This window comes from Dromaius novaehollandiae, chromosome 1 (assembly GCF_036370855.1).
Source record: "Dromaius novaehollandiae isolate bDroNov1 chromosome 1, bDroNov1.hap1, whole genome shotgun sequence".
Lineage (NCBI taxonomy): Eukaryota > Metazoa > Chordata > Aves > Casuariiformes > Dromaiidae > Dromaius > Dromaius novaehollandiae.
Window position 1 is genome coordinate 33,382,838 of NC_088098.1, and position 27,247 is coordinate 33,410,084.

General features: G+C 43.5%; 1 protein-coding gene across 2 annotated transcripts in view; it reads right to left on the minus strand.

Moving 5' to 3' along the window:
* Positions 1 to 27,247, minus strand: part of PPM1H (protein phosphatase, Mg2+/Mn2+ dependent 1H) — a 141,607-nt gene that overhangs the window by 7,955 nt on the left and 106,405 nt on the right. For both annotated transcript variants that reach the window (XM_064508461.1, XM_026092367.2), the window contains exons 7-9: positions 14,861 to 14,924; positions 13,013 to 13,120; positions 4,945 to 5,096 (exon numbers count right to left, since the gene is read on the minus strand). In XM_064508461.1, coding sequence (XP_064364531.1) covers positions 4,945 to 5,096; positions 13,013 to 13,120; positions 14,861 to 14,924 — 324 coding nt within the window. The remainder of the gene's footprint in view (positions 1 to 4,944; positions 5,097 to 13,012; positions 13,121 to 14,860; positions 14,925 to 27,247) is intronic.

A 27,247-nucleotide genomic window follows, 5' to 3' on the forward strand; every position in this document is an offset into this window, starting at 1 on the left:
GGGATAACAGGAGAAAAAAACAAATTGTTGTTATGTTCCATTTCTACGTTTTGGTGCCTCAAACCAAATGACTGCTTTGAACCAGGAGCAAAAAGATTTATTTGCTTTACTGGAAAGTTACCTTCACTGCAAATAAACCAACCAATATTTTACTATATGAAAGCTTTGATGTTAAATCCACATAATGGTCTACATAAGCAATGCACTTCCTCCTCCTAATGGTACTGAGAAAGCGGTGAAGTTTCTAGGCCTCACTAGTCCTGACACAAGATTTACTGATAGTGATAAGAAAAGGGCCCAAGGGTCATTTTACAGCAGACAAGGCATGAACACGCACACACGATTGCACACTCTCTGTATATTATTCCAAGGTCTGTTTGGTACCAAGGACCTTGAGGTATAAGAGCAGGATGCAACAAGAAGCACTAACTGTATTGTCCTAATACAACATGAGATTTTATTTTCTAATTAGGAAAGAAAACCCAAACAGATATACTTGCATCCTTCCGTTTCCAAATCCCCAAATCAGACACTGGGCTAAAGAACAGAAGTACTCCACATGGCAAGCAAGAAACTAGAATATTTATTCACAGCATGTCTGATGCTGAGAGAATTTTGGCTAAGAACATCTTTTTCAAGGATTTCTCAGCTATTGTCAGAATTTAAGAGAAGAAATCACCCATTATTCTGGGAGAAGAGAAAATTTGCCTTCCTCCTTTTTCTAATTAACAAAGGCTCCCCACATCTGAAGAGCGGAAAGGAATAAGTATTGCCCTTTATTGTGTAAAGGCTTTGCTGCTTAGTGTTTGGAGAGGACAAGATTAAAAAAAAAGTCTTTAATAAACCAGAAATTCGCTCACAGACAGACTGTGAAATACACAGGAAAAACAGCACACAGAAGCTAAGGAAAAGTAACAAGTGAAGGCAGCAGCAAGGTAACATATTCCTCTCCTAGTATAGAGCTGAATTGGAGCAGTGCTGTTCAACTTGGCACTAAAGGAGACAGGGTGAGTTTCTTCCTTGTACCTGGAGATGAATAGCAGCAGCAGTCCATTATTGAATGCTTTATTCTCTAACACTGTGAACTTGGGATTCAGCTGTTGAGACAGCATTAGAGAACTGCTGAAGTAGTTTTAAAGTATCCACTTCCTCCTAATGAACAGCCTCACTGGAATACAACTTTTGTGTTTTAAGAATAAACATATATATTTTTCTCCTGCTGAAGCTTTCAGTATTGATCAGTGAAAGTACTGCGGAAGAAATGGTGGCTATGGAGGGGAAACACGCTCCTGTCTGAGCTGCTGCTTGTCCTCTCACGCTCAGCAGAAGTGGACCGACTTTGCAGCATCCTCAATAAATCTCTAGATAGTGTGCGAGAGGACAGGGAATCAGAAAAAGGCAGGAGGGAGGATGAGAAATAAAAGATTCCTGAAGTCAGTGGATAAACCTGTATAAGCTCAGCTGAAGGAAATGGGCAAGATTCATGCTCCTTCTTTATCTCCACACTTTTGCATACATATCCTTATGTGTGAAAAAGCAGCACTGAATGGGTACCACCTGTTCTTCACTCAGGTCCCCCCTTCAGGTTCTTGTCTGCCACAATACCCAGAGGAAATCAGCTGGCCACCCAGTTCAACCCCAGCTTCTTCAGTCCGTCATTGAATTGCCCAGCCTTCACTCAGAAACCACCCTCTAATCAAGTCTGTTCTCATCATCCGTTGCCTAAATCCCCCTGGATTATGTCTGCACAGCTGGGTGAAGACTGACCTGACTTTGCTCTCTCTGCACTTGGAGATGCCCAGGCACATGCTACATTTGACAGGATTTGCTGTTTTTCTGTCGGTAACAAACACTTGTAGTTCTGACAGTAAACAGCAATAGGAAAGAGTCCCAAGAGCTTTCCGAGGGCTATAAGCTCTTGTCCATCAGACTATAAAATGACTTCTAATTCAAAAGGGAGACATATTATTCCCTCAAAGAGCTAATTACGTAACACAATAACTAATTACTCTGCAGCCTAAAATCTTTGTCTCTATCAATTTTTTTTTCTTTTTTTTTTTTTTTTTAAACATATACTGCTGTCAGGGTATGAGTAGGCTACTGGGTCAGATGGATCCACAGTCTGCTCCAACAGGTAGGTTCTTCAGAAGAAGACCAAAAGATACCAAAAGACGACCAGAAGATACCAAACCCAAGGGGCAAGTCTCTTACGTTCTGTCAGGTTTTCTACATCCTTAGAGATTCTACATTTCCAGCTGATCTTCTCACCACAGTATGTCACTACACCCCTCATGGAACTTGAAATTTCGTGGGATAACATTTCCTTTAAACATAACACACTGATAATATTGCAAATAGGATTTTTCCTGTCACCGACTAGTGAAAGGAATGAACACTGCCCCACAGCCTGAGCTGCTATGCTGCTGTAAATTCATTAGTTATACCTCATTTGAATCACTGTGAAGTAATTACATAAAACCTCTCACACAGTACTTTAAACCCTTTAAATGTTCTTTATAACCAAGCAGCAAGAGCAATTCCACAAAGGTAATTTTCATAAATATCATTGTAAACTGTACAAGAGACTGTTCTAACTACCTTTTGCAAGCTGGCATGAGAAATGTCTTGCCAACGCTATTTGTAAGTCTCTAAATGACCTGGCACAAAGTTACTTAAAAGAACAAATTAATTTTCAATTCAGATGTCCATTCCTAGACCACTAGGTCAAACACTACTAAATGTGTTTGTTCTAACTCATTATACAGCAGGCCCAATTCTGAACCCACACTGGTACAAACAGGAATTAATCCCTCACAATTATTGGGGGATTAGTCAGTAATACAGCACAAATAAAGCTAAACCAAACAAAAACTATTCTTCCTTTGGTGTCTTAGTTTTTTGCCTATTGTAAAATACTCATAGAAATCACTCACCTAACCAGCCAAGAGGACTGAACAAAGAGCTCCCATTCCTACTACAACAGACGGGCTGGCTATCACCAACTTTGGAATGACCAAAAGATCAAAACTATTTTAATGACTACTTGCTAGATGTGCAGGTATGTTACCACCATAGGGGCAGGCTCAGCTGAGAGAAGGGGTGTACCGCTCTTGCCATAACAGGAAGGACACATGCGCCCGGACAGCATTAACAACTAACAGGTAAGACCAGCCAAGATGGGAGGAAGGATTAACCTCTCCCAATTACTAGATGAGAATGGAGACAGAGGGGAGCAGAGGTACTGGATTTTAGCAGGTACCTTTGCAGTAAGAGATTCAGGGTAGCAGAATTCAGAGCAAAAGCTCCCTAGCACTGCTCAGTGGTGCTAGGGAATGTGGAACACTTTCATGGGATATGGAAAGTAGATGGTGCAGGTTATACCCACCCTAATTTAATGGCGTATCTACATAGCACAGTGCAGAGATGCCCAGGAAACAACCCTCACTAATCATGTCTAACCTCCCAGAGAGGGCAGAGAAACTTTCATGCCTTGCTGAAGTACAGATGGCCACAGCTGTCATTTACACCACATGTCCTCTTCAGTGCAAGGAGGCAGGGACGGTCAAAATATTGCAGTTGTAGCTTCACACTAATCATCCACTCACCTGACAACTGAGTGCTCGCAGCAAAATGTTACTTTACATTCCATGTTTGTAAGTGTCAGGATAAGAAAACACTGCTTGCAATTCACTTTGGAGTGGCTGTCACTTTAAAACTCAAGTGGCTGTCATGGTGTCTGGTACCCATCGCTATCTTCCTTGTTTGCTGATGGAGAACAGGGCTGACCCCATGAAGATGGCCATTTAGAAACATTAAACACACAAGCATTTTGAGATTGCTTTTCCCCTCACCCTCAAGATCTGCCACATCTAAACAACTGTAACTTGAGCTCTCACACAGTCCTGCGTGTTTTCACTTGGCTGCTGAGATACCCCAGAGCTTTTTTCTGAAACTGCACTTTCCCCAGGCCAACTGAGGATGCTTAAAAAGCTCTGTTCTCCGCTCTCAGCCAAGGGAGACTGCAGATCAGGAGACAGGGCTGGCCAGCCAGGCCTGAATTCAGGAGCAACAGACACCTCGCTTTCTGAAGGGAAGCCTCTACAGAAGAATAAAGCTATTTCCACTTTCGCAGCCCTCCATTTTACAAGTGAAGGCCTACTGATCTCTAGTGTAATGTTTTAATTCACTATGACATGAAACGCAGCAGTAAGCAGACTGATGAACTCGGTCAAGGAAGACAGTGCTCTATTTAGTTATTTGGGAACTTCTGTTCACTTGATGGCACATTTTAAAGAGGGAAACACTGACCAAGTAAGAGGAACTAAAGAGAGGGAAATGAAGAGAATTACTTAAGATACAGCTGTGGAATGAAACAGAATCCAACTTTCCACGTAATCTGTCACTGGATCTGTCCTGCTGCTGGTAGGCATGGGGCATTCACTTCTGAAGATGGGTTTAAAGGTCACGGCATGATCAGAAATGAGTGGGAACCACACTGCGTAGTGCATATGCACATGTATGTACAGAGCGAGAGAGAGACACACTGATAATATCCTAGAAAAAAAAAATTCTTTAGTGCAAAATGACTATCGAGAGGAGAGCTAAGTGGAAACCTGTGGCTGCTGGAGAGAGAGACCTGCTGTCAGGTTCTTTTAAGACTTCAGCCTCCTACAGTTTCCACGTGACCTTGTACAGCAAGCAAAATAGATCCCATGCCAAGATACCGTGACTCCCACCTTTTCTTGTAAGGTAGGCAAGCCTAACATATTGCATAAAAATATAACAACCCTTTGCTGTAGAGGCTTCAAGTTATAAAAACACCTTCTTTTAAGTGCTGTGTTTACTGAGTGTTATTCTTGTCATATCTCTTTCTACAAAAATATGTTACCAAAAAGCACTCTCACTTCCATGGAGAAGCTAGAAATGTCAAGGAAAAGCACAAACCTGTGGGGATCATCAGGGTCACAGTTTGGTAGAAAGTTAGTGACAGCTTCTGCCACTTCTTCATTTAACAGCACATCCCAGAGTCCATCAGTAGCTAGAATGAGAACATCATCTGGCCCATGCTCATACTGCAGAAGGTCATAGACTCTTACCTAAAACCAAAAAGCAAGAGACATTCATGAAGGTGGGAACCACTAAACCTGTTTATGAAAAGCTGCTGGGTTTGGCTCTGAGTTCACAGGCTCAGCAAGGTCACTGAAATACCTGTCCCACAGCACAGCTGGGGTCTGCCTCCACTTTAGCCCTTGAGCTGACAACCCTTCCTGGTGGCCTGGCTTGACAAGGCTTGGTGTGGTTCAGAGGGACACTTCAGCACCAACGCTCAAGTGCTGACCTTGACAGGGGTGGACTCAAGTGTTCAGGAAAGCACCTGTAGTGCATTGCGCTGGCTGCTGTCAGCAATGATCAAAGCAATTCCCCCCCCCCCCCAGCCCTCAGGCCTGGTTCTGCATGTTAAGCTCTTCTCTATCATTGGCAGGGCTAGTCAAATGGAAGTTGAATTATTTATTTGATGAATCTTTGATATTTTTAATAAAATATTCACAAATAATTGTTTTTACTATTTGTCCAGATCCTACTAACCCTGCCAATAAATTGCACGTGTTCTGAAATGATACAGCAGAGTGCATCTCATTTACTTTTCTAGACCTGACCCAGCCACTACACTTGAGCATTACATCTGAGCAAGTGAATAGTTCCATGAAACAGGGAAAAAGTGCTTACTTGTTCAGTGGGTAGAGACCAATTCAAGATCTGCACTAAAGCGACTCCCCCCATAAGCCTATTGGCACTAAGCTATTTCCTTAAAAAATCCCTTGGCTTCACCACTTTTGCCTGCAGCCACAGTCATGCTGACCACTGCTGCTGGCGTCTCTGTAAAACTCTGCCTCCGCCTTCCACAGCCCTCCACCAGACGAGGCTGGCTAAAGCCTGGACTGGAGGGGAGCAGTCATGAAGGGTGCTGGGAGGTCATCAGGTGAGCCACAATACGAGCAAAGGTCATCATTTTAAAACGAGCCCTTTGTTGGATGTAATTCTTGCTCGAGCACGTGCTATCTTCCAGCAAACTGCTGGCTCCTTCAGCTCCCAAGCCGAAGTGTGGAGCGCCTCTGTGAGGTGCTCACAGGGCACTCTAATTACCACTGCAATGACTGCAATACGAAAGAAGTGTGACAACCTTGGCAAGGCAAACAGGAGGAAATGATGATCTGTACTAAAGTTTGCAAATGCTGCACCTTCTCATGCATTCTGCTCCAGCTGTGGGCTTCACTCACAGCAGCAGCAATTGGCAAATTTGTCAGGACAAGTGCTTGGTATAGCTAGAAGCTATGAGAGCTGTCTTACTGTCCCTCCTGGCACACTCTCCCTTTAGGAGCCACGGAGCAGGAAATGCACATAAAATGTCTGAACTTTTTAATGTAATTATGATTTTATGGGACAGCAACCAGTACAGGAGAAACAATCATCTAGACTTCACTATTAATCCTCACTTGTTCGCCTTTCACTCAAAAGCACATGAGGGTCATTTGTAAAATGTAACCTTCACTTCATTATCTAAGGTTGAACAAGGACTTTGAAGAGGATTAAAATCAAAGCAAGATACTCTCTTTATTAACGCATATTCTCCTTATTCAGACCAAGTGGAAATGTTATTCCAGAAAAGATCTCAGTATGCAGTACAGATCTCCCTTCAAGCCCATTCCAGAGGACAGGAGCTGTCACAGTCCCCGTCTCCCAGAATTTAATTCAACCTATAGCAGCCCAGAGTTTCAACTCGGAAATCACTGGGGTGTGCAAGGGTAAGCTGGCCAACACAGCAATCAACAAGCACCACGTTTTGATCAGATCTCTTGGGCACAGGCAAATATTTCAGAGAGCATCACAGCTAATGCTCAAGTATCCACTTAGCAGCCCATGTCTCATATGAATAACCAAGCTTCTAGCATTGGTAAGAGGAAAAACATGTTTACCATGGCTTTCCCACACAGAGAAAGTGCTCATTAAACCAAAAGAGCCTTTTTTCAGTAGCGTGGCGGGAGGAGGGCAGGGTAGGAAACCAAAAACACACAACACAGATTTGAATTGTCCCAAAGTGAACAATCTTGTCCAATGAGGGAGCATCTGAAAGTGGATGAGAAATCCATCAAAACTTCCTGCAGCTGATCCACAGGTGAAAGGGCCCAAATCCTCAGTGTGGCATGTCTCTACAGCAACTTTGAGAACAGATAATTTTATCAAGGGGGCATTTAGGTTTGGGGAAATGAAAAAAACCAAAACATAACCAATGATTTTATGGGTAATCTGGGAACGAGGTAGTTATTTCCTAGAAGGAAAAATCTTTGTGAGCTGAGCACCTCCAGAAAGAGGTGTCAGTGAGAGCGAATTACCAGATGTCTGAAGATCTGCAGGGAAGTGTGGTGGGGTGAGCAATAAGGGATGCTTGGCTAGTACCAAAGCTGAGGAAAACAGAGTGCCATGGTTACAGAAAACAAGTGTGGGTCAACATCAGTCGAGATTGTTGTATGCAAGCAGCAGTTAGCACATAAAACACGATGCTCACCAAAACGTAGCTTTGTCTACCTTGCAATTATTGCAGTAGCAAAACGTTAGGGCAGCAGCCATACCTATACAATACTTAAGGGAAGATAAAGTTCGTTCTTTCTTTCATCAGATTTCTAAAATATGGCTGCAGATGTCTCCAATCTATTGCTGACAAAAATGAGTTGATAATGGACTGACCAGCTCTAAATAAGTTCAGGGTATACTTACAGGCTGTCTTGCCCAGGTGCAGAAACTAGCCAGCTTCTACCCTTCACTTCCCTGCTAGCAGCTTTGTTCTAATTCTTACTTTTAATGAAGGTCGACTTGTAACTTCAGCACAGAGTAGCGTGAGAGCAGCACTTTCAGACACACACAGGTTGGACAGGACTAGCAGGGTCCGTGTAACATGTTCAGACCAGCAGGGCTCACTGAGCATTCACTCCACACTCCCCCAAACATTTTGTAAGATCCGAGCGCATACTCAACACATACTGTACAGAAAACACGAAGGACTGTGATATGCTAGCATTTTGGAAAGTAGAGGAGAGATCCAAGGAGTTACCCAGGTGCCTGCAATAGCAAGTACCCCACAACACTGTGTAAATTTTTTGTGACTGAAAGCAGCTCATGGCCTCCAATGCGTACGACTTGTTTAAGTTTCAGAGCCAGCCTTCCCAGTTACCACCTCGTTCCCTCAGCTGTATTTCAGGAAATGAAACAATAGCGAGGTTTAAACAATGCTCTGTCTGTGACAGTTTGCACAAATCCACACACACTGCAAAGCAATATATAGTCCAACTAGCGCAGATGATGGCTGGCCAGACACCAGCCAGCAGTGTAGGGGTTGCCTTAATCTGTGTTGCACCCTTGACAAATTTCTTAACAGATGCCTTGAGAATCTTGAATCTTCCCTCGTGGCTCATTCTTTCTGCAGCCACACATCAGGCCCGATAGTGCTCCATGGAGTTCGTGTCCTCTGCCCCAAACTCCTTGGACTGTGTGCGCTCTCCTCTCTGCCTTCCCTGCTCTTCTGAAAGCCTTGCCATCAATGTTCCTGAGCTTCCCAGCCCCTTTTTTACTGCTGTGACAAGTGTTCTCCCTCTTTAACTTCTCTGGAGCATCAGGGCATCCCTCGAGTGCTTCTAGTTTGCTCACCATACTTACACCATCAACTGCCATCTTGCTTGACATGGAACAGTTGACCCGTTAACTAGCTAAACTTGACTCTCATAACCAGCAAACATAAAAAGCCAACCATAAGGAAGCAGCATCACGTGGGTAGCACAAATATCCATGACCAAAGCAGTTGGGTTAAACTAAATTTTACCCTGACTGGTACTTACTGATCTCTGCTAAGATTTAACAGCAGACACACACCACTACAGCCCATAGTTACACATGACTTTTCTCTGACTATGCATATTGCAGTCTGTCACATAATACATTTCTTCAATACAGATATTTGTTTCTGATATTGCTCACCTACACACACTCTGGAGTGCTGAGAAAAACACTCTGGGCAAGCAATGAATAAACAGGTGGGCCAGTTTTGTATTTACATTTCAAATGGATCTACCCACCTGACAAAACCTGCATTTGGCTCAGGGAAAGGACCACACCAGCTCTGTGAAAGCGCTAAGACTTGTTTGCCAGTTTTGTTTTTAAGAGGCAGCCAACACGAGTCCCTGTGGCTTGAAAACTCTTTGCAGCAAACTGCCATGTGAGCCCGCAGCCATCTGAGGTGCTCCTGAAGCAGCCTGTCCTGGTGGAATTGCAGCCAAACAACCCACAGAGGCAATATTCTGCATTCAGCTGCCTGCACTATTGATCAACTCAGCTACTTCAATAAATTAAACCCTTTCTTAATTGTATTGTCCCTTTTTATGTGCAGTGTTATCCAACGCAGCTTCACTGGCAAACGAGGAGATCTTTCAATACCACCCTCCAAGTAATTTATATGTAAATAATAAAAAGCGGGTCCCAACACTGCTCCCTGCAGCAATCACCAATTAATCTCCTTTTAGCTTTTTACTGCCACCCTTTGTTTCCTGCCCTTCAGCCAATTTCCAGTAGACTGTGCCAACTTTCCACTTACTCTATAGCTTCATATCTTTTATATTAATAACCTGTGATGCAGAACAGTTTCTCAAATGCTTTCTGAGAAATCAAAGTGCTCATGCAAGACCATCTACTACCTTTTTTTTTTTTTTTTTTTTTTTTTTTTTTTTTTTTTTTTTTTTTAATTCTCTGGTAGACATAACCCTCAAGGACTTCAAGCTAGTAAAGCGTGATGTTTGCTTTCTGAAACCACCTTGACTCCCTTTGATCAAACAGTACTTCTAAGTATTTGCCTTGCTTGTTCCTTTAAATGCTTAATTCCTAAAGATTTCTCCAGAAGGCAGATGTGAATCTAAAATGTTTTCCTTCAACATATTTGTGAAGTTGTCAGAAAGATTTTACTAACATATACTGGAAAGGGAAAAATTCTCCATGGTTGCCTTCTTATCCTCAACTCTGCTGACTGACTTTGCGTTTATCACTGGCAAGAGCTAAATTCTGTCGTCAGAGCCACACTTCTTCCACCAAATGGCTGAATTGCTGTTCAAAAAATTTCAAGATGAAATTTTGCTTTTCATATGCAACAAGAAGGCCCTTGCTGAGCTTAAAAAGGCAGAATTTCTTGCTGAAAGCTTTCAAATGAACTGTTCCATTATGAAAAATAAATATTTAATTCCATGCCAGAGAGCCTCAGCCATGGCTTGCCTGCTTTGTGCTATTCCAGTTCATTATAAAAGGCTCAATTCTCTAGGGCTCACCAACCTGCAAAAGTCCTCCAAATTTGGTCTCGTAACAGCTGAGCCACTGAATCCTGATTACATTTGTCAGTCTTGGCTACATGACTTCTCCTCCCATAGCCTGGCACTTTGACAAAGTACAGTTTTATACCATTCTCAGATTACTTATATCCCTCTTTCTGGATGTAGTCATAGAGATGCTTACCTTTCCTTCAGGAAAATTTTGACGGACACTGCATACCAGAGTTTTGGTGTGCTGGAAGTAAAATATGCTGGAAGTAAAATATTCTGAAAACTCACCGCATCAACCAACCTGGGAAACGACACTGTAATTACGGCACAGAAATGGGAGCCAGAGGACTTGGATTCGCTCTCTGTCACGACTTGCTCTGCAGCTTAATTTCCTGTGCCTCCCCTTTCCCAGGTCTGGAAACCAGACATTGTGCTTCCTTGTGCTTTATATAAACAATTCAAAATCCAATGCTACAGAAAGGCCAAATATTATGGCTGCTTGACACTGCTACATTCACTTCCAAGTGCCAAGCTTTCCAGATGGCACGATAAAGACATTGTTCCTTCATCTGGGTTTGTGTGTAAGGTGCACTGTCCACACAGGGACAGACCACGTGAGAGAAGAACACGGGAGATAAAGCACTGCGGATCTCTCTGGGAAGACAGGCAGAGATGGCTAAGAAAGGGAGGTGCAATGGAAAGCAAGTTGGAGCATATGTTACTGCTTAATAAAATTCAGGGTTTTTTTTTGCCAACATCTCTAAATTGAGGTGGCTGGTCCTCTGTCTTTCCTGCTCCTGCCCTATTACATTTCTGCTGGATTTAGCTGTGAAGGGAATATGGAAACAAAGCCATTTTTTGCTTCCCTTTTATGAAGCAGTTAAGAGATCTTGAAACGTGGATAGCATATGAACTGGATGTCATATTCCAGAATTTGAACACACACACACAAAAATCAGAAAAGCCCATGAGAAGCGTTGGTTTATATACACAGACAGATACTGCAGCAGCAATTGGCAGAGATGATACTGCTGAGATACTATGCTGCAGCTATTATATACCCCAGAAACAGGGGGTCTCAGCATGCCAGAAAGAAAAATAAATAGGTAAAATTGCATCATTACACTGGCACTAAACAAATCCATCACAGTGATGAGGGCAGAGATGCTGATTGCCTGGCTTAGGAGGACAGAAGCAGGTCTCAAGTGAGGGATATCATACAATTAAAGGGGGGAGAGTGAAGCTACCAGACTGACAGCAAGGAAAAGCAAAGGGAAGAAGAGGCTGTCTCTGGATCTTCTCCTTCTCTTTGGGGCCAGAATCTCTCAGAATCTCCCACCCCCACTCCCACTGCCCCCCCCCTTTATTTATTTATTTTTTTTAAAGTCTCAAAGATGTTCTAGCAACTTCAATTTAATAATTTGGTTCCTTCCTGGCAGCGTTACATCATTTGTGTATTTTCATTCTCTCACACTGCCGTAAGCAAGCAAGCAACTTCAAGGTCAGATCCCAGGTATGGTTAAAACACCAGAAAGCCAGTTAGCAGTGAAAGGCTCTCAGCATCTGGCCCATGGCAGCAAAATCTGATTAGAATGTGGTTTGTCTTTTTGTGCTCTCAAATTGTGCTCCTGCTTAATATTTTATGGAAAAGTGTGTGTCATCTGTTCCTTGATGTAGGAACAGGAACATAGTTATGGAGAAAAAAAAAGTGAGGTTTGCAAGTTTCTTCTTGATAAACAAGTACATTCAAATCCCTCTAGCAAACCTTTACATCCTGAGTGTCTTCTGATGAACAGCTCACTTTCTCCTATGAAGGAGAAGGTCTTCGGTGTTCAAAAACTGAACATGTCTGGAGCAAGACAAGTCACAATGACGGAGGCATTTAAAACAATAGTTGCAAAACAGTTGAGTAGTAGGGTCACTACCCCAAACATAAATACCATGCCATCCCCTCTTCATGGTATCATTTGGCAAACCGTACTGCTATTTCTGCCATGATTTGCGTATTACATAAAATCATCATACAGAATTACAAGCTGGGTCTGGAAGTAAAGGGGTAGTAAGATGGAAGCATAAAGCTCTCTCGCAACATGCCCTCAGTGTTTGCCTACTTGGCAGTTGATCTGATGTCCTCTGTCTAAAGCAGGACTTCATGCTACCATGGAAGACATCCAACATGACAGTATCTAGTTCTCCTCCCTTACTTGAGGACAGAGGTTTATGTCAGCTTATGTGAAGGCCGTGCGATCCAGGCCTAAAAGCAAACTGGAGCATGTGGAGGTGAGGAGGGAGGGGTGCCTGCTGCACTGAATGTGGGGCTGCAGGATAACCGGACACAAGCAGAAAAGAAGTATCTGGTATCGTGCAGCAGGAGGAACTTTGGCCATGAGGTGCGGAGAGCGGGAAGGCATTGCTGCCCTGCCAGGGATGTGGAGAAACCAGAAGTAGGGCATACAACTGGAGAACCGAAAACATTCCTGCTCCCACTTATATTAATAACTTTCAGCTTGTCCATTACAGAAACCTTTGGGAAGGGCAGCATGTTCCCTGGATCAGGCCAGGATCAGAAGGGAATCACATTTGGGATGAAGAAGAAAAAAGCAGTTGGCGCATTTTTTTCCTCTCTCACAAATCAGGTAATTGAAGCTTGACTGTTTTACCTCGGGAGATGAGGACAGGAAGGGTTTGATGTAGATATTGGAGTCATGCACCTTCAAATCATGGTCTCCCAGTCCTCGGGTCACCCCAATTGTTGCCATAACCCGAGCCTGGAAACAAAGAAAAACAACGGGGTCAAATATGGTTCCAAGCAGTATGCCAGTAGGGAAAGAGAGAAAGAACAATCCCACTCCATAATCACTACTGTTTGGGAAAAATTGCTTTTTTTCTCCCAGAAACTCTGGAGTTAACACAGATAACCAACTTTTAAACTTTTAGCGCTCACATCTCCATTTCTGTGGTTATTCTAAGCTTTGTATTTGTCCACATCGCAGACTGTGCTTGCACATCTTGGACTGTGACCATCCAAAAGGGCCAATGGAAATCTAATCCAGTCCCCTAGCTGTCCCATGCCAGTCAAGGAGAGCATTCCTTTGGCAGATTATGCTATCAGTATGAAGTAAATAGGTTTTACAAGAAGGATGTGGAGCTCAGTTAGCTCTTTCATTCAAGAAACCTGTTGCCTCTTCCTATTGACATATTGCCATGTATTCCCTCCACCAAGGAAAGTACCAAAGGCCACCCTGAACTGCTGATGCAGGAGCACACAGAGGAGGGTGCCACTGTGTCCACGGAATTGGTCCAGAGCAGGTCTGCTGCTACCTCAGATCTACCACTTCCTTTCTGAGCATCTTTCTCTGCGACATCAGTGGTTTCCCAAGAGGTGCTAGGCTCTTCTTCACTAACACTTCCCCAAAGAGCGACCAGGCAGACTGTCTCATGGGGAACCTACATGTCTGCTGTTTGCATATCACTCCCCCAAATTCGAGCACAGCTGCAGCAGCTTCTGACCAGAACAGCTTACTGCATCAATAGCAGGGAGTGACTGACTCAAAATTATTTTGCCTCACTAAATCTTAGCTCTATAAGGCAATAAGAAAGTAAATTAAGTAGTAAGATGTTCATGAAACATTTTGCAAATAACTATAAACCTAACCAAATTTAGAGATAAGCTGCAGGTTTGAACCTTCAAAACTCAGACTAATTTTGAAGAGCGTGTATTTCTACATTGAGATAAGAACCTAATGCAGCAGGGGAGCACTATTTAGAAACACAGCAAGCGTACTAGTATCAGCAAACTGACACCATTGTGTCCTTCTATTGATCCTATTGCTGCATCCAGCTAAGCTTGCTGGGATCAGCACTAATAATCTCACTGTTCTCAATCATGGAATTGGAGACAAAGTGCACCCAAATGGAATGTCTCTTTTTTTTTTTTTTCTTTTTCCTTTTAAGAAAAGCTATCAGCATTCACCTTAGAAAGATTCAACAGCGAGTTCACATGCACTAGCTGAAGAAGATACGGTTAAGGGGCATTATACTTCCAAAATCCCACCCTGATCCCTCTCCTTCCTGAATTAGTGCTTTTTATCTCAGAGCTCTATGAAGTGTTATTAAATATCCTCCTGCTTTGCTCAGCAAACATGAGCATACATTCGTCCAGCCTAGTTATATTTTATAATCAGACTAGGAAAATTTTAAATCACTTATTTAAGGTGGTTCCATTGTACTCTAATCATTTACAATGAAACCAAACCAAAAGCAAACTCAACAGCAAATAACTATGTTTGCTATAGAATTGCTTTCTAATATGTTGAGCTTCTCTCCTCCCCCACCCACCCCAGACATGAGACTGATTTACGACAGACACAAGATATTCTTTCAAGCTGTCAAAACGATAACATAAAGGAATACTGAGCGGAAAACACTAGACTGCCACAGGCTAAACTGAGTGGTAAACAGCAGAGAATTCTTCCTTGCTTCAGTCTGAGGAAAGCAAACGTGCCCACCTTCTTGCCTTCTCCATATATAAGAGGAAACTTCAAGTCGTCCTCCTCAATGGTTTTGTACGCCCTGTGGGGGGGGATAAACAACATTTTTAAAGCTTGCACTCAATTAGTGACCCAGTGCCCTGAAACAAATGTATTTTTTTTTAATCGTTATTTTTCCTAGGGACTCTGCCTTTGAACCAAGATGTCAGTTCCTTCGTCTGTGGAAATTCTCCCTAAAGATTTGTGCCAGGTGACCAAATGGAAATGTGAACATCAGGAAGTATCCAACATGCCAAGCTGCTCTGATTTCTTACAAGGAAAAAGAGGTGAATCGGAATAACATCCTAATGGGGGAGATATTGTTAGCCATGGCAGCAGCTATACCGTAATACAGTGCCATAAAAAGCCCCCAGTGACTAAAGTCACATTGCTAATCTGCGGTTGTGAGCAACAACCGAATGCGAGCATGGTCAAAGCGTGAAACAGCTCTCAGCTTCCTCTTCTCGCCTCTCCGAACCAAAGCGAGCTTCACGTGGAGAAGAGGTTTAGAAGGATATTTAGTGCCTATTTGACCTTGACCGCAACATTCAAGGTTGTCAGAGATTTTACATTTCACAGCGGCTTTCCAACGGCCGAGAGACAAGAGAAGTAAATGCTTGTGCTCTGATTCCATTTATCGCATGCCTGCGCACTCTACCTTTTACACATCCAGCTGTCGACACTGATGAGGTGAGAAGGTGAGCAATTTTGCCAGTGAGGGAAAAAAACAGATAGCTGTCACTCTCATAGCTGCAGAGAGTCCTTTGGTTTTGTACGACATATGCTCAGGCCCACGGGCTGGGGAGCCTCTTCGGTTGGAGTACATCGCCCCAAAGCCAGAGGCACGCGCTTCCTTCGTGCCACAAAACCGTACCCCCCTTCCCTGCGCGCTCTCCGGGCGAGACCGACGCCCCTCGCCGAAACTGGTGGGACAAGCGTGCGGGGGGACAGCCCAGCAGCGCGTCCTTGCCAGGCACAGCCAGCACGCCAGCCCCCGTGGCTCAGCGCTCAAGCGCTCCTGGGAACCGCAGTCAGTCAAGGTTTAGGCAACATTAAGGTGGTGACACAAACCAGCAGGAAATGAAAAATTAAGGGTGAAATCCTATATTGTAATCGAACTCCCCCCTGCTTCACTGAAATATAGCATAGACCTGGGATGAATAAGAGTGTTGTTTTACATAGCCCTATATGCTGCATCCTCCAGGCACCACATGGCAAGCCTCAGACTTGAGGACAGTAGCACAGATGTCAAATCTAAGTCCCATCTTTACATTTCCTAATAGTCGCAGGTATGGTCCACATTAGCAGCCGGGGGGGAGGGGGCCGGAAGGAAACAATCCAAAATCCAAAGGAGAAACCATAGCGAGGGACTCCATTCCTCTTGTACTACAAAAACATTACTATATGTGAAATCCTAGAGAGGAATGAGGTGAGATTTCCAAAGATGCAATGGATGCTTCCTGGGAAGCCACACAGTCAAGAAAATTCAGATGAAGAGTTGCACAGATTTGGCAAATATGTTTAGGGGATCTCTACAATGGACAATAAGGAGAAGGCACTTAAAAATGCTTAAATGGCAATTTTTTTAATCGGGGAGGGGAAACATATTAGTTCAAAGAGAAAAAAGAAAAAAGAAAAGAAAAAAAGGCACAGATCACTACACATAGCCAGCAAGATAAAACTTCACTGATGTTTAAACCCTGCAATATGATTTTGTTGGGAAGGATGAGTCCGTCATGGGTTTTGCTCTTGTTCTTTCCTTTATTTCCAGCAGGGAATAGCTAATGTCTCTGCCTCACTCACCAACTTGAATATCCTGGTTTGAACAAGGCCAAGTTTTACCACAGCTCGATTACATCCCTAACTGCTAACATGTCCCAAAGCTCGCAGCTGGATCTGCAGTGCAGGGAGCCTTGTGAAAACTCCTTGACAGTCTGAGCTCTTTTCATTCCTTTGCACAGAGCCAGTTAAGCTCCAACTCCAAGAAAAAGGATGTCAGTCGAGCCCATATGGGGCACCAGAGTCAAATGGGTAATCAAACCACAAAGCCAACAAGGCAACAATTCCTACTTGATTTTCAAGCTGCTATACATACTTGTTACAAATAGCAAACGTGACTAAGCTAACGTGACTATTTGCTAAACCTGCTTTAAAGCAATAAATGAACTCATTCTTTATGCATAGATTAGATTAGCTGCAAGATAATTAAAAATACTTGAGACACCAAGGTTCCCGTTTTACACTCTTCTGCAAGCAGCCAAACCAGAGACTGACTTTTCTTCCCTTGCTCCCCTCGTCCTCACATTTTCATGCACAGCAGCTCACACTGACTGTGCTTTAGGAAGAAGGGGAAAAAACAAGGGCATCATTTGGCCAGCTGTCTTTCATAAGAATGGTCCCCATAGCTGCATCTCAGCATCTTTTACGGAACGACCATAAGCGCCATGTTCCACTGGGCCATTAAACTGTGACACATTGGTGCAAGGATGTTGGAAGAGGCCACGCTGCAGGAGATGAAGCTAACTTGTTTCTTCAGGAGACTAGAAACGGCAGCTGGCTAGCTTATGACCTCCTCAAGCTACGTGACTAAGTGAGCAAGGCCCAGGGGGCTACAGTGATTTGTTTTGTAGTGTCTCAGCAAATTGCCTCTTGGGCACAGAACTTGGGTGTCAAGGCTCATCTCGAACATACTTTTTTTTTTGTTGATGTTGCTACTGCCCCAAAAATTATTCGGCCCTTGAAAAACAACGCTTACAATTGTAACTGCAGCAGCGGAAATAGCACAGATGCACTGAAAAGCAACTTTAGACACTCTAGAAAAGTACCTAGGTCCTACATTACTAGCAAAACAGAATTAATAATATATGAGTGTGTGGTTTCCTGCAAAAGAATGATGAAGGACAGCTTTTCTGCAACTGTGTTGGGGAGAAGGAAGGAAGCTGTGAAGTTCCTTTTGATTTATGCTGTGTGAAACCTGCTGTACTTTGTATGTATGTTTATTTCACACAGACTACAACCTCCTGGACTATTTCACTTGACTTAAAGTAATAAAGTTGCATTTATACCTTCCTGTGCTGTTTAGAAAGAGAACGTACTGTATATAAAGATATAATATGGCAATAGGTATATCAAATACAGACATATGGAGAACCTGAGGGGGTAGTTTGTTTGTTTTGCTTAATGCCAACACAGCCTTATTCAGACATCTACGTAATTCAGCTGAGCTCTCTGTTGTAACAGACACAGACATCGGGTTGCAATCCTCCACCCTCATCTTCCTCATCTGCGTCCCAGAAGAACTCAGTGGCCACCAGAACGTGCCAAAAAAGTTCATAAAGAGAAGGCTATACTGTTGCTTGCTGCTCTGAGAGCGCCTAAATCCTGTCAATGTTTCTGCCACGTAAACCTCTCTTTTTCCCAAATGGAAAAATGGAGGGGAGGGAGAAAGAGAGAGATGGGGCTGGAGAAGGCAAACTTGTGTCCAACTGAATCTAGCTGCATTTTTTTTTTCATTTAACTTCATTTCTTCTTTTCATTTAAAAAGATTTATGAAAGGCTACTGCTGTCCAAAAATACCGAACAAGGGCTTGACACATGTACCACCCACAAAGTTACATTTGGACTCAGGATCAACATTTTGGAAAACTGGGCCAAATCGCACCAGGAGCCAAAAGAGATGTCAGAACGAAAGAGCTAGGACTGAGATGATGTTACTCATATGGTAATTGGAATCTGTTCTGAATACAGAGCAAAAAAATCACTGGAAGCTGCTAAATACACATGGTAATCTGTGGAACAGGTTTCCTATGGTACCCACGATCATTAGCAATGCTTAACTTAACGCCCTTTAAATAAAAGATTGTCAAAGTTACCTGTAGATTGCTGGGTGCTAAACTTCAAAAATTGGTCAGCTCCCAAATACACATTTCAGAGCCAAAATCCTAGATAATCTCTCACATGTGTTAAGCATTCTCCTGCCATATAATTTGTTCTTAAAATTGGCCATATTAAGGTACATGCAAATTCATGTAAGAGTGGAAGCTGTTGTAGGGGAAAAAAAAAAACCCCTTATATTAAGTTTGCTTTTACAGCAAATGATGCAAGTTTACTGTTCATGAAAGGTATTGCATTGGCATCCCCAGGCACAACAGATGGTAGCAAAAACACAATCTATCCTGCCCTGGTAGACTTGGTGTGTGAATGACAGGGGAATCCAGGCTCGTGCCCACTGCGTTCCCTGCCTTTCCATAGCACTCGGCTTTAGAAAGTTTGTCCATATTTCACATCTCTACTAGTGACACCTGACAGTAAACTGAGAATTACGCCTGAAGAACAGCAACAGAATTGTCAAAGGGCTTTAGCTTGAAGCAGAAAGCACAACCCACTTGTGGCAAGCACAAAGAAAAAGCACTACAGCATCAGAAATGTCCTAGTTTATACTGAATACAAGGATGAAGGCTCTCCTTCGAGATGGGTTTGTGGACATAGGATATTTCTAGCACTGCTTTGCTACTAACTGTATATATATATATGTGTGTGTGTGTGTGTGTGTATATATATATATATATATATATATAAAGTACCTAACAAACCACCCTCTACCCCTCAACATTTCCTGGTCATGCTAGTAGAAAACCAGATTTTAATCCTTGAGCAACACAAAACTTGCTAGAAAAAAGAAATTCCACAAGAAAACAATGGATTGTAACTAATCCTTTGTCTAATAGGACTCAAATCACCAACCCAAAAGGAACTGGTTATCTCTATTGTCTATTGAACTACATACATCAAAACCAGAGTGAGCGCTTACTACCAAGCTTTCCAAAAAGAGCAATGATATGTAGCACAGGTTAGGCACAGAGCCACTGAAAATTTACATCTGGATCCAACCATGATTTTTTGAATGTCCTTATACGTGTGTGCTTTTGCAGAGTCAGGATCCCTTAATCCATGCAGCACTGAAATTAAGTACCCTCTGGATAGGTTAGCTGCAATGTTTCAGTGCCTCAGTTTCTTTATCGCTCATCTGATGTATAGTCCAATGAGGCAAAGTTAAGATATACAAATACAATAAAAGCATACAAGCCACACTAATGTTTGTTAGAGAAAAGATGATAGCAAAAACACACGTATTACAGAAGACAGATTCATGCACACATATGCACAAAACACAGCTTTAGGGAAACATCTATTCTACAAACCAAGACGCTCTAATACAGTCTCTTTCATGTAGAGAGAAAAGCATGCAAGTCTTGAAACATCCATTTTCCCCAGAAAAGGCAGAACCCCCTTCTTTTGAACCTGAAACTGCAAAATGCTTCATTTTGAAATTCCTAGTTCTGTCTATATGGATGGCTTAGCCCGCCTGTGAATTTATATAATTATATATATAAAATTTATATATGATCTCTGGCTTGCTCAAATCAGACCAATCCTTGAGTGCTGGACCTGCAAACAGCCCACACCACGGCGCGTAGTCCTAACTATGGCACAGAGTCAGTACCTCATCCCGAGAGAAAGTGTCCCCCAAGCACTGTGCTTTCCTGGGCAAAAAATTGCTGACACTAAACAAACTTCACCCATCTTGGCCACCCAACTGAATGGTATGAATACCTGCATCTTCCTTCATGCACTTTCCTGAGTGTGGCTGATTTTTTTGTCCATTTACCTCTGATGGAGCATTAAAAGAAAGCAGTGGTGGGGTGGAGCAGCTGGGGAGAGGGTGCAGTCCTGGAGAAGTTCTTAGCTAGAGAAAGGCAAATCAGGGAAAAATGTCATTAAATGTATCTACAAGCATCTTCGCTTGCTGGTTTTGTGCTCACAACAGATGGGAGGAACAGAATGGGTATACCACAAGCTCTTCAGCTTGCCTCTTCTGAGAGGGAGAGCTTCCCTCACCCACAAGGAGGGACCAAAGCTGCACGCAAACTGAAAGCCAAGTGAATCCATGGTCTGCAAGTTTTACCAGTTCATTTTTCTTTTCCTCCAGAGAACTCAGTGCTTTAAGTACTTCTGAAAATTTACTTAATCTTTTCTATTTTCAAAAGACAAACAGGAAGGTTTGGCCACAATTTACTCTGCAGATAGGGTGATAAGGGAAGCGGGCTGTTAACACCCTGTGGGGATTAATGCACTGTGATGGACAGACGAACTGTTTGTAAATGCACAGTTCACCGTACATTTTGTTAAGAGGATGTGGTGATGCAGATGGGAGAAAGACAGCCTGTCTGCGTCGCAGTGCCTGCTCTGCTCTGGCTAGCAGCGATCCTCTGGAAGGAAGGAGACTGCTGTTAAGGAATGAAGGCTCCTGGGAAACATCCCTGTAGTGTTGGATGGGGCAGGGAACTAGAGACGCAGCAAATGACAACTCATCCTCCCACTGCAGGGCTGAAAACTCCTCCAAGGAGCAAGGGGCCTCCTCTCAGCCAGAAGCAGAGCCTTAAGTCCACCTCTAGTGGCAACGGAGAGAAAGAGGATTTCCTAGGGACCCAGAAGAGGTTATGCGGAATGTGCACAAGTCGGCAAAGCCAAAGAAAGTGTCCGGACTAGAAAGCGGGAATGGGAGAAGAGACTTCACCTCACCAGGTGGAAGATTTGTTTCAGCTTAAGATGCCTCACTAAGCATATTTAAGTCTTCCGTTTGCAGATCACCTCACTTCATTTTAGCTTCCAGCCGACAAAACCAGACCGGGAGCCTTTGGGCATCCTTGCCCGCGCGGCGCCCAAGCTCGGCTGCTCAGCGGCACAGCCAGGTAGGGAGAGGCCTGCAGTATGCTGGTTCCTGAGGGAAAGGCTCCCGGGGGATGCCACTCAGCCCAACCTCACTCCTCTCGCCCCAGCCAAGGCCATTTCTGAAGAGCTTTACCCCAGACACAGCTTTCTCCTTTGTCACAGCAGACGGTTACTTTTTTGTTTTGTTTTTTTGCTTTATCCTGCCCCAAAGACACTGGCTCAGCTCCTGTGGCATGTGTGCACTTGGGGAAAACAGAGCCATCCATCACTGTCAGGAGATGTGCTGTACACAGCGGGTCAGCTCTCGTCTCCCGCTGTTCCTGCAGCCAAGGCTGCAAATCTTGGAAAGATGCATAACATGCACATTGCGAACAGCCATTCATCATTGCAGAGCTGTGCCTCGGACAGCCAGCCATGATCTGGCAAACTGCTCCGGCTGCACGCACCCCGGCCCACGCCACGCTACCTTGCAACGAGAGCAAAAAGCAAACAGCAAAGCAAGTGGCTGTGGAGCACGGTTTCTGCTGCAAAAAATGACATCCTCTCTCTCCTCTCTCTACAAAGGCCTAATGCTGCTGAGGTGGCCCATAATCATTAAATTATGAGAATGTAAGTTGCTGGGAGGAAATTAATACCAGGCATGACTGGGGAAAAGGCTGCTTTCTTGTGAAGTAATTATGAAATTAAAATTTGATCTCTCCCTGGCGATTGTACAAAGGATATGGCTGAGGTCTCAAACACAACAATACAGCCAGGATTTCAACAGAAGCAGCACAGAAGGTTTCACTAGACAAAAAAAGCTCAATTAAAAATGGAGGGGAAAAAAGATGACTTTCTGTAAATTACATGAATTTGGCTAAAAGGCGTAATCAAGCAGGTTATGGCACAGGGTTTGCAGACTTCCAATTACTTTTTACAAGTTGGAATCAAGCTGTTAGGAAATGCAGCTTATCTGAATAAGACTAATAATGCTAAGCTAATTAGACCCACAGGCATTAGCCAGCAGATAAATTCAGGCCGAAAAGAGGGACACTGTCACTTTAAATACTGCCTTGGGATCCGTGGAAAAGCTAATGAGGAGTGTCAGTTGGGGCTGTTTTATTAGGTGGTTCTCTAGAGGATATAGCCTGAGGTTTCTGTAACAGGGCTTCTGTGCTTGATTCAATAAATCAATTTATATTAAACGGGGGGTGCAGAGCGGGCGTCTGCTCCATAAAGCATTCTGTGGCATTTCTCAATCTGCTTATGCACTCTGCTGTCAGGCTACCTGAATGTGCTGTCAAAGGACATTGAACAGTGCAATAAAGAATAAGATAGCAGCCACATTGACAATATTTGTTCAAATCAGCTCACACATTACCAAGCACAACATGTACATTGGCTCTCGCTGTGGTATTCTAGATCCCCAAGAAGTGATTAATGAGACCCTATTTTTTGTGAGCTGGAGTCTGAACCGCAGACTGCAAGGCGGGCTGCACAATAAAAGCAAAAGGCGTCCATCCCAAACAAAATAAAATGACTTGAAAAGTGAAGTTGCTTTTTTAATCGGATGCTTAGAAGCTGAAAGACATTCCCTGTTGGAAAGAAAAGAGCGAGCAGAGAACAGGTTGGCAGCGTGCCAGGAAGTGGACAATGTTGACTCTAGAATAAAATGGGTTTTGCTTAGCGCTAGCCCCAGGGCACCAGCCTTTCTGGTTCGGAATAAATCACACTCACAGGCGATTCCCCCAAACGGGCTGACCATTGGGTGGCTAATCATGTACTGCAACAAAACCTCACCAGACACGGCGCTGGTAATAGCTCTGCTGCTACGAATACAGCGTGCCCAGACGGAACGTACAATTTTCCCGCTTGCTGTATCCTGGACTTTTAACCCTTTGCAAGAAGGTGGGATGAAACCCGGTTGAACCATTTTGGATGGGGTATAATTCAACTCCGTGCAATCTCTGAGGGCAAAGCCAGCCACAAACAAATCAGGTCTAAAAGCGTACTTTTGGTCCAGCGCTCTTCTGTCACTTCAGACCCTAAAATCTACTTTAATGCAGACGTTAGAAAGACTTCTGCTTATGTTCTAAGGAGGAACATAATTTGGAAAGCCACAAAAACTGATGCCAAGAGGTAGTGCCTTCTGGATGCCTTTGGTTAAATACACCGCTGTAAGGATCCTCTGGCCCTGCAGGAGGTTGGGGGGGGGGGGGTGGGGACACTGGCAGAAGCAGCTCTGTGCGTGCGCGCACCAGTAAGGAGCACAATAAACCAGAAAACCACAGAGCAGGTTTCAGGAAGTGCTCTAAGATACAGTCAGAGCAAAGCACTTGGAAATACATGTTTGATAAGAAAAACAGAAATTGTTCACGCTGGATTCATCCACGGGTGAAGCAAACCTTACCAACTGTGTCTTAAATAAAAGGAGGAGCTGGAGAATATTAATTCTGCGCACTCCTTAAAACCAACACGGATATTTGAAGACAAACACTAGTATATTTTATCATCAGGCCTGCTTCTTTTTTATATATTTCTCCCTCAGATTACCTGCACCCTTCTTAACACTGGAAACATTTTGTTCACGTGGCCAACTGCCTCTCCCCGACGCCTCTACTGCCAGGACTTGCAAAAGTCACGAGAACGACCCTCTATCATAACAGTTTAACCTCTGCAAGCCACGGGCCTAAAAACCCTAGCCCAGGGATTCAGCTGCGAAAGCCTGCTAGCAACGCAGGTGTCTGACAGCAAAACACAGCTCAAAGGCTTGTTCAGCAGGAGATGCAGCTCCTAAGATGCCTTGCTGGTTGCAGCCTGTACCCTGCAATGGTCGCTGAACCTCGGCGCGTGTGGGGCAGCTTGCAGCCAGCTCCCACCCAAACGCCGCGGCGCGCTCCTGGCCCCGAGTCCCGCTGCAGAGAAGGGAGCAGGGGCTGAGGAGTGGGGATGCTCACGGGAGAAGGGAAAGGTTGGTCTCAAAGCAATTACAGGCAGCTTGGGCTGGCGATGCAGCACGCACTGCTGGATCAGCGGTTGTCCCTAATGCTGTGGGGAAACTTGGCAGCACTGCTACCACTGTGGGCTACCGAGAGAAAGCCAATGTGGAAACTTCACGGGGGGAAAAGAAAAAAGAAAGAAAAGAAGAAGTGTGGGTGTGGGGAGGCCAAACGCATTACGACAGACCCAGAGACAATAACCTTCTGGAAGCCAAGCAAGCCAGGCAAGCCAGTCCATTGTTGAGAAGCTGCAAAGCTCCGGCGCACAGGAAAAGGGAGGAAGAAAAAAAGTCATCCAGCTAATAGAAACCACAGAAAGTGTCCCAAATTTTAAAATAAAACAGTTCTTTTTCCAGAGGAAGCATCAGAGCTGTGTTTTACACCATCTTGCCAAAGGATCAGTAACTAACTACAAGAGTAACTGCTTTTTGCTAAGATCACCTGCATATCTCTACTCGTACATGCAAATGTCAACATCCAGGGAAGTCATTGACCAAAAAAAGATTCTGACAACTGATCTGCTGCATGATATGCAATAAAGGTTTGGCAGCATTTCAGTGTAGCAAGCTCTGGCTGGTCAAGGCTCTATCTGACTTTTTCTAGAAAAGGAATATATACGCTAATCTGTTTTCCATGGCAGATACTGTTCTTAGAAACGAACACATATAGGGATGTATGTGGGCTACTGACCTGATGCATCAATTAATTCTAGAAATTAGAAAGGCAGGAAAATAGAAGTGAGACTCTTGAGATGGAAAACTATCACTGTGCAATACCAGTGACCTCAAACTACCACCTCTGCAGGCTAACCAAGCCAGAAAGCTAACATCTTGCCCACACTCTTAACCATTAAAATTGATCCAGATTTTAGGATAAATAGAAGCAGATTGCTTCTCCTCCACTCAGGAGATCACTGCACACAATTCTATGGAAAACAAGTCTTCCTTGGGCAAATGCCCTGCAAAAAACCCACAGAACCTTATTTAGAAAGGCTCCGATTTATCTAAATACTACGGGGACAGAAGAACCCCCTCATCACTTTATTGTCCTGAAGCAAACAAGCAAAAAAGTAACTTTTATTCAGGACATTTTCCGCTTCCAGACAAAATTCAAAAGGAACAGCAGGGAGAGGTAGCATCATCACGGTCTCCACATGCTTTTGCTTGGCATAGGCCATCTCTTTCTGGGTCAACACTGAGGTGTATTTAGGTTTGAATATTCAAGTCACAGTTTAAGTATTTGTTCCCGGACAGCTGTTTGCAGCTAGGCGTACTTGTGCTAACCTGGGGGCAATCTGTGTACTGACCATATTAAAATCTGTAACTGGAACAATACGGGTCCTTAAGTCCAGGAAATTCAGAAAAAAATCAGCAGGAAAATCAACTCATTTCTCCCCCTTGCCATATGCTAGAAAGAGTTCACACATCAGTATTGAAAAAACAATACACTGAATCAAATCTGAAATCCATTTAGACTTACCCAATCTCTATCTTACTCATTATTGTACTTCTAAAAAAATGGTGCTCCTTTTTATTTATCTTTCTTCTAATGCCAAATACTACTAGCTATGCAATAACCATTTACAGTAAGGTGAAAGTGCTATGCAACAGACTCACAAACGAGGCAGAAATTGATATACGGAATTATCCCTTCTTTTAATTTTAAGTCATTCCAGCCCTGTGTGCATCCTAAAATCCTGCTGGTGATTCTGACCGGCACAGCACAGTAAGCAGAATTTTCGCTGAACTCTTTGACATGGCTCTCAAGTTCATGCGGAACAGCTAACATGCACAAATAGTTACTTTTCCGACTTCATTCTTTATTCAATACTTATCAACACTGAATTTGATCACTGTGATGCCCATTCACGTAAATCATTTCACTCTTTGCAGTTCCTCTCAGTCTTTGCAACTTATTAGTAGAAGAACTGTGTCACTTACCATGCTGCTACTTTAACCATTCTAACCTCATTTCCCTTCCCGACAGCTAACCAACCGGGGAAAAGCAAAACAACTCCCCATGAACCTGGCAAAATCCTGTTTGCCTTCTGAGCGCAATGAAAAAATTCTGCACTTTCCCTTTTGTTAGGGAGTTCTTGGCCCATGACTTCTGTAGCTCCTCCCAAAATTAGTTTTCTTTTTCAGTAGCATCTCTCATCTTGAAAAAGAGCTTCTGGAAGTCTACATTAAGTCATTGTTTACAGACGACTTCAGAGAGGTCAGGAATTCGGTGAGAAAACTCCCTTTGCAGGGGCTCGGCAGACTGTCCCATCATCTTCCAAATATTTTGCTGTTTAAGTGCTCAGTTCAGCTAATTTACTCTCTTTGTTCCTATCCTTTGGATCATGCCTGTAGCTTTTTTAAATTCAGTATCAGAGAGGGATGGTGTATTTCTACTAGCAACTGTTCAAGATGATGGATAATGACTGTTATTCCCAGATTAACATGTTCTGTACAATTTAAACACTCCAGATTACATTGATAAACTTAAGTAATTATTTCGCCACTAAAACATCATATTTACGGGCAGTGAAGTATGGGACAATCACAAGTGTGTGGAGCTGTAGGTGTGTGTGAGCATCCAAGTCTGCAAACCTACAAGAGCTCAATCTTTTTCCTCCCTTCAGCCTTTTCCCTTCCTGCATGAACATTTGCTA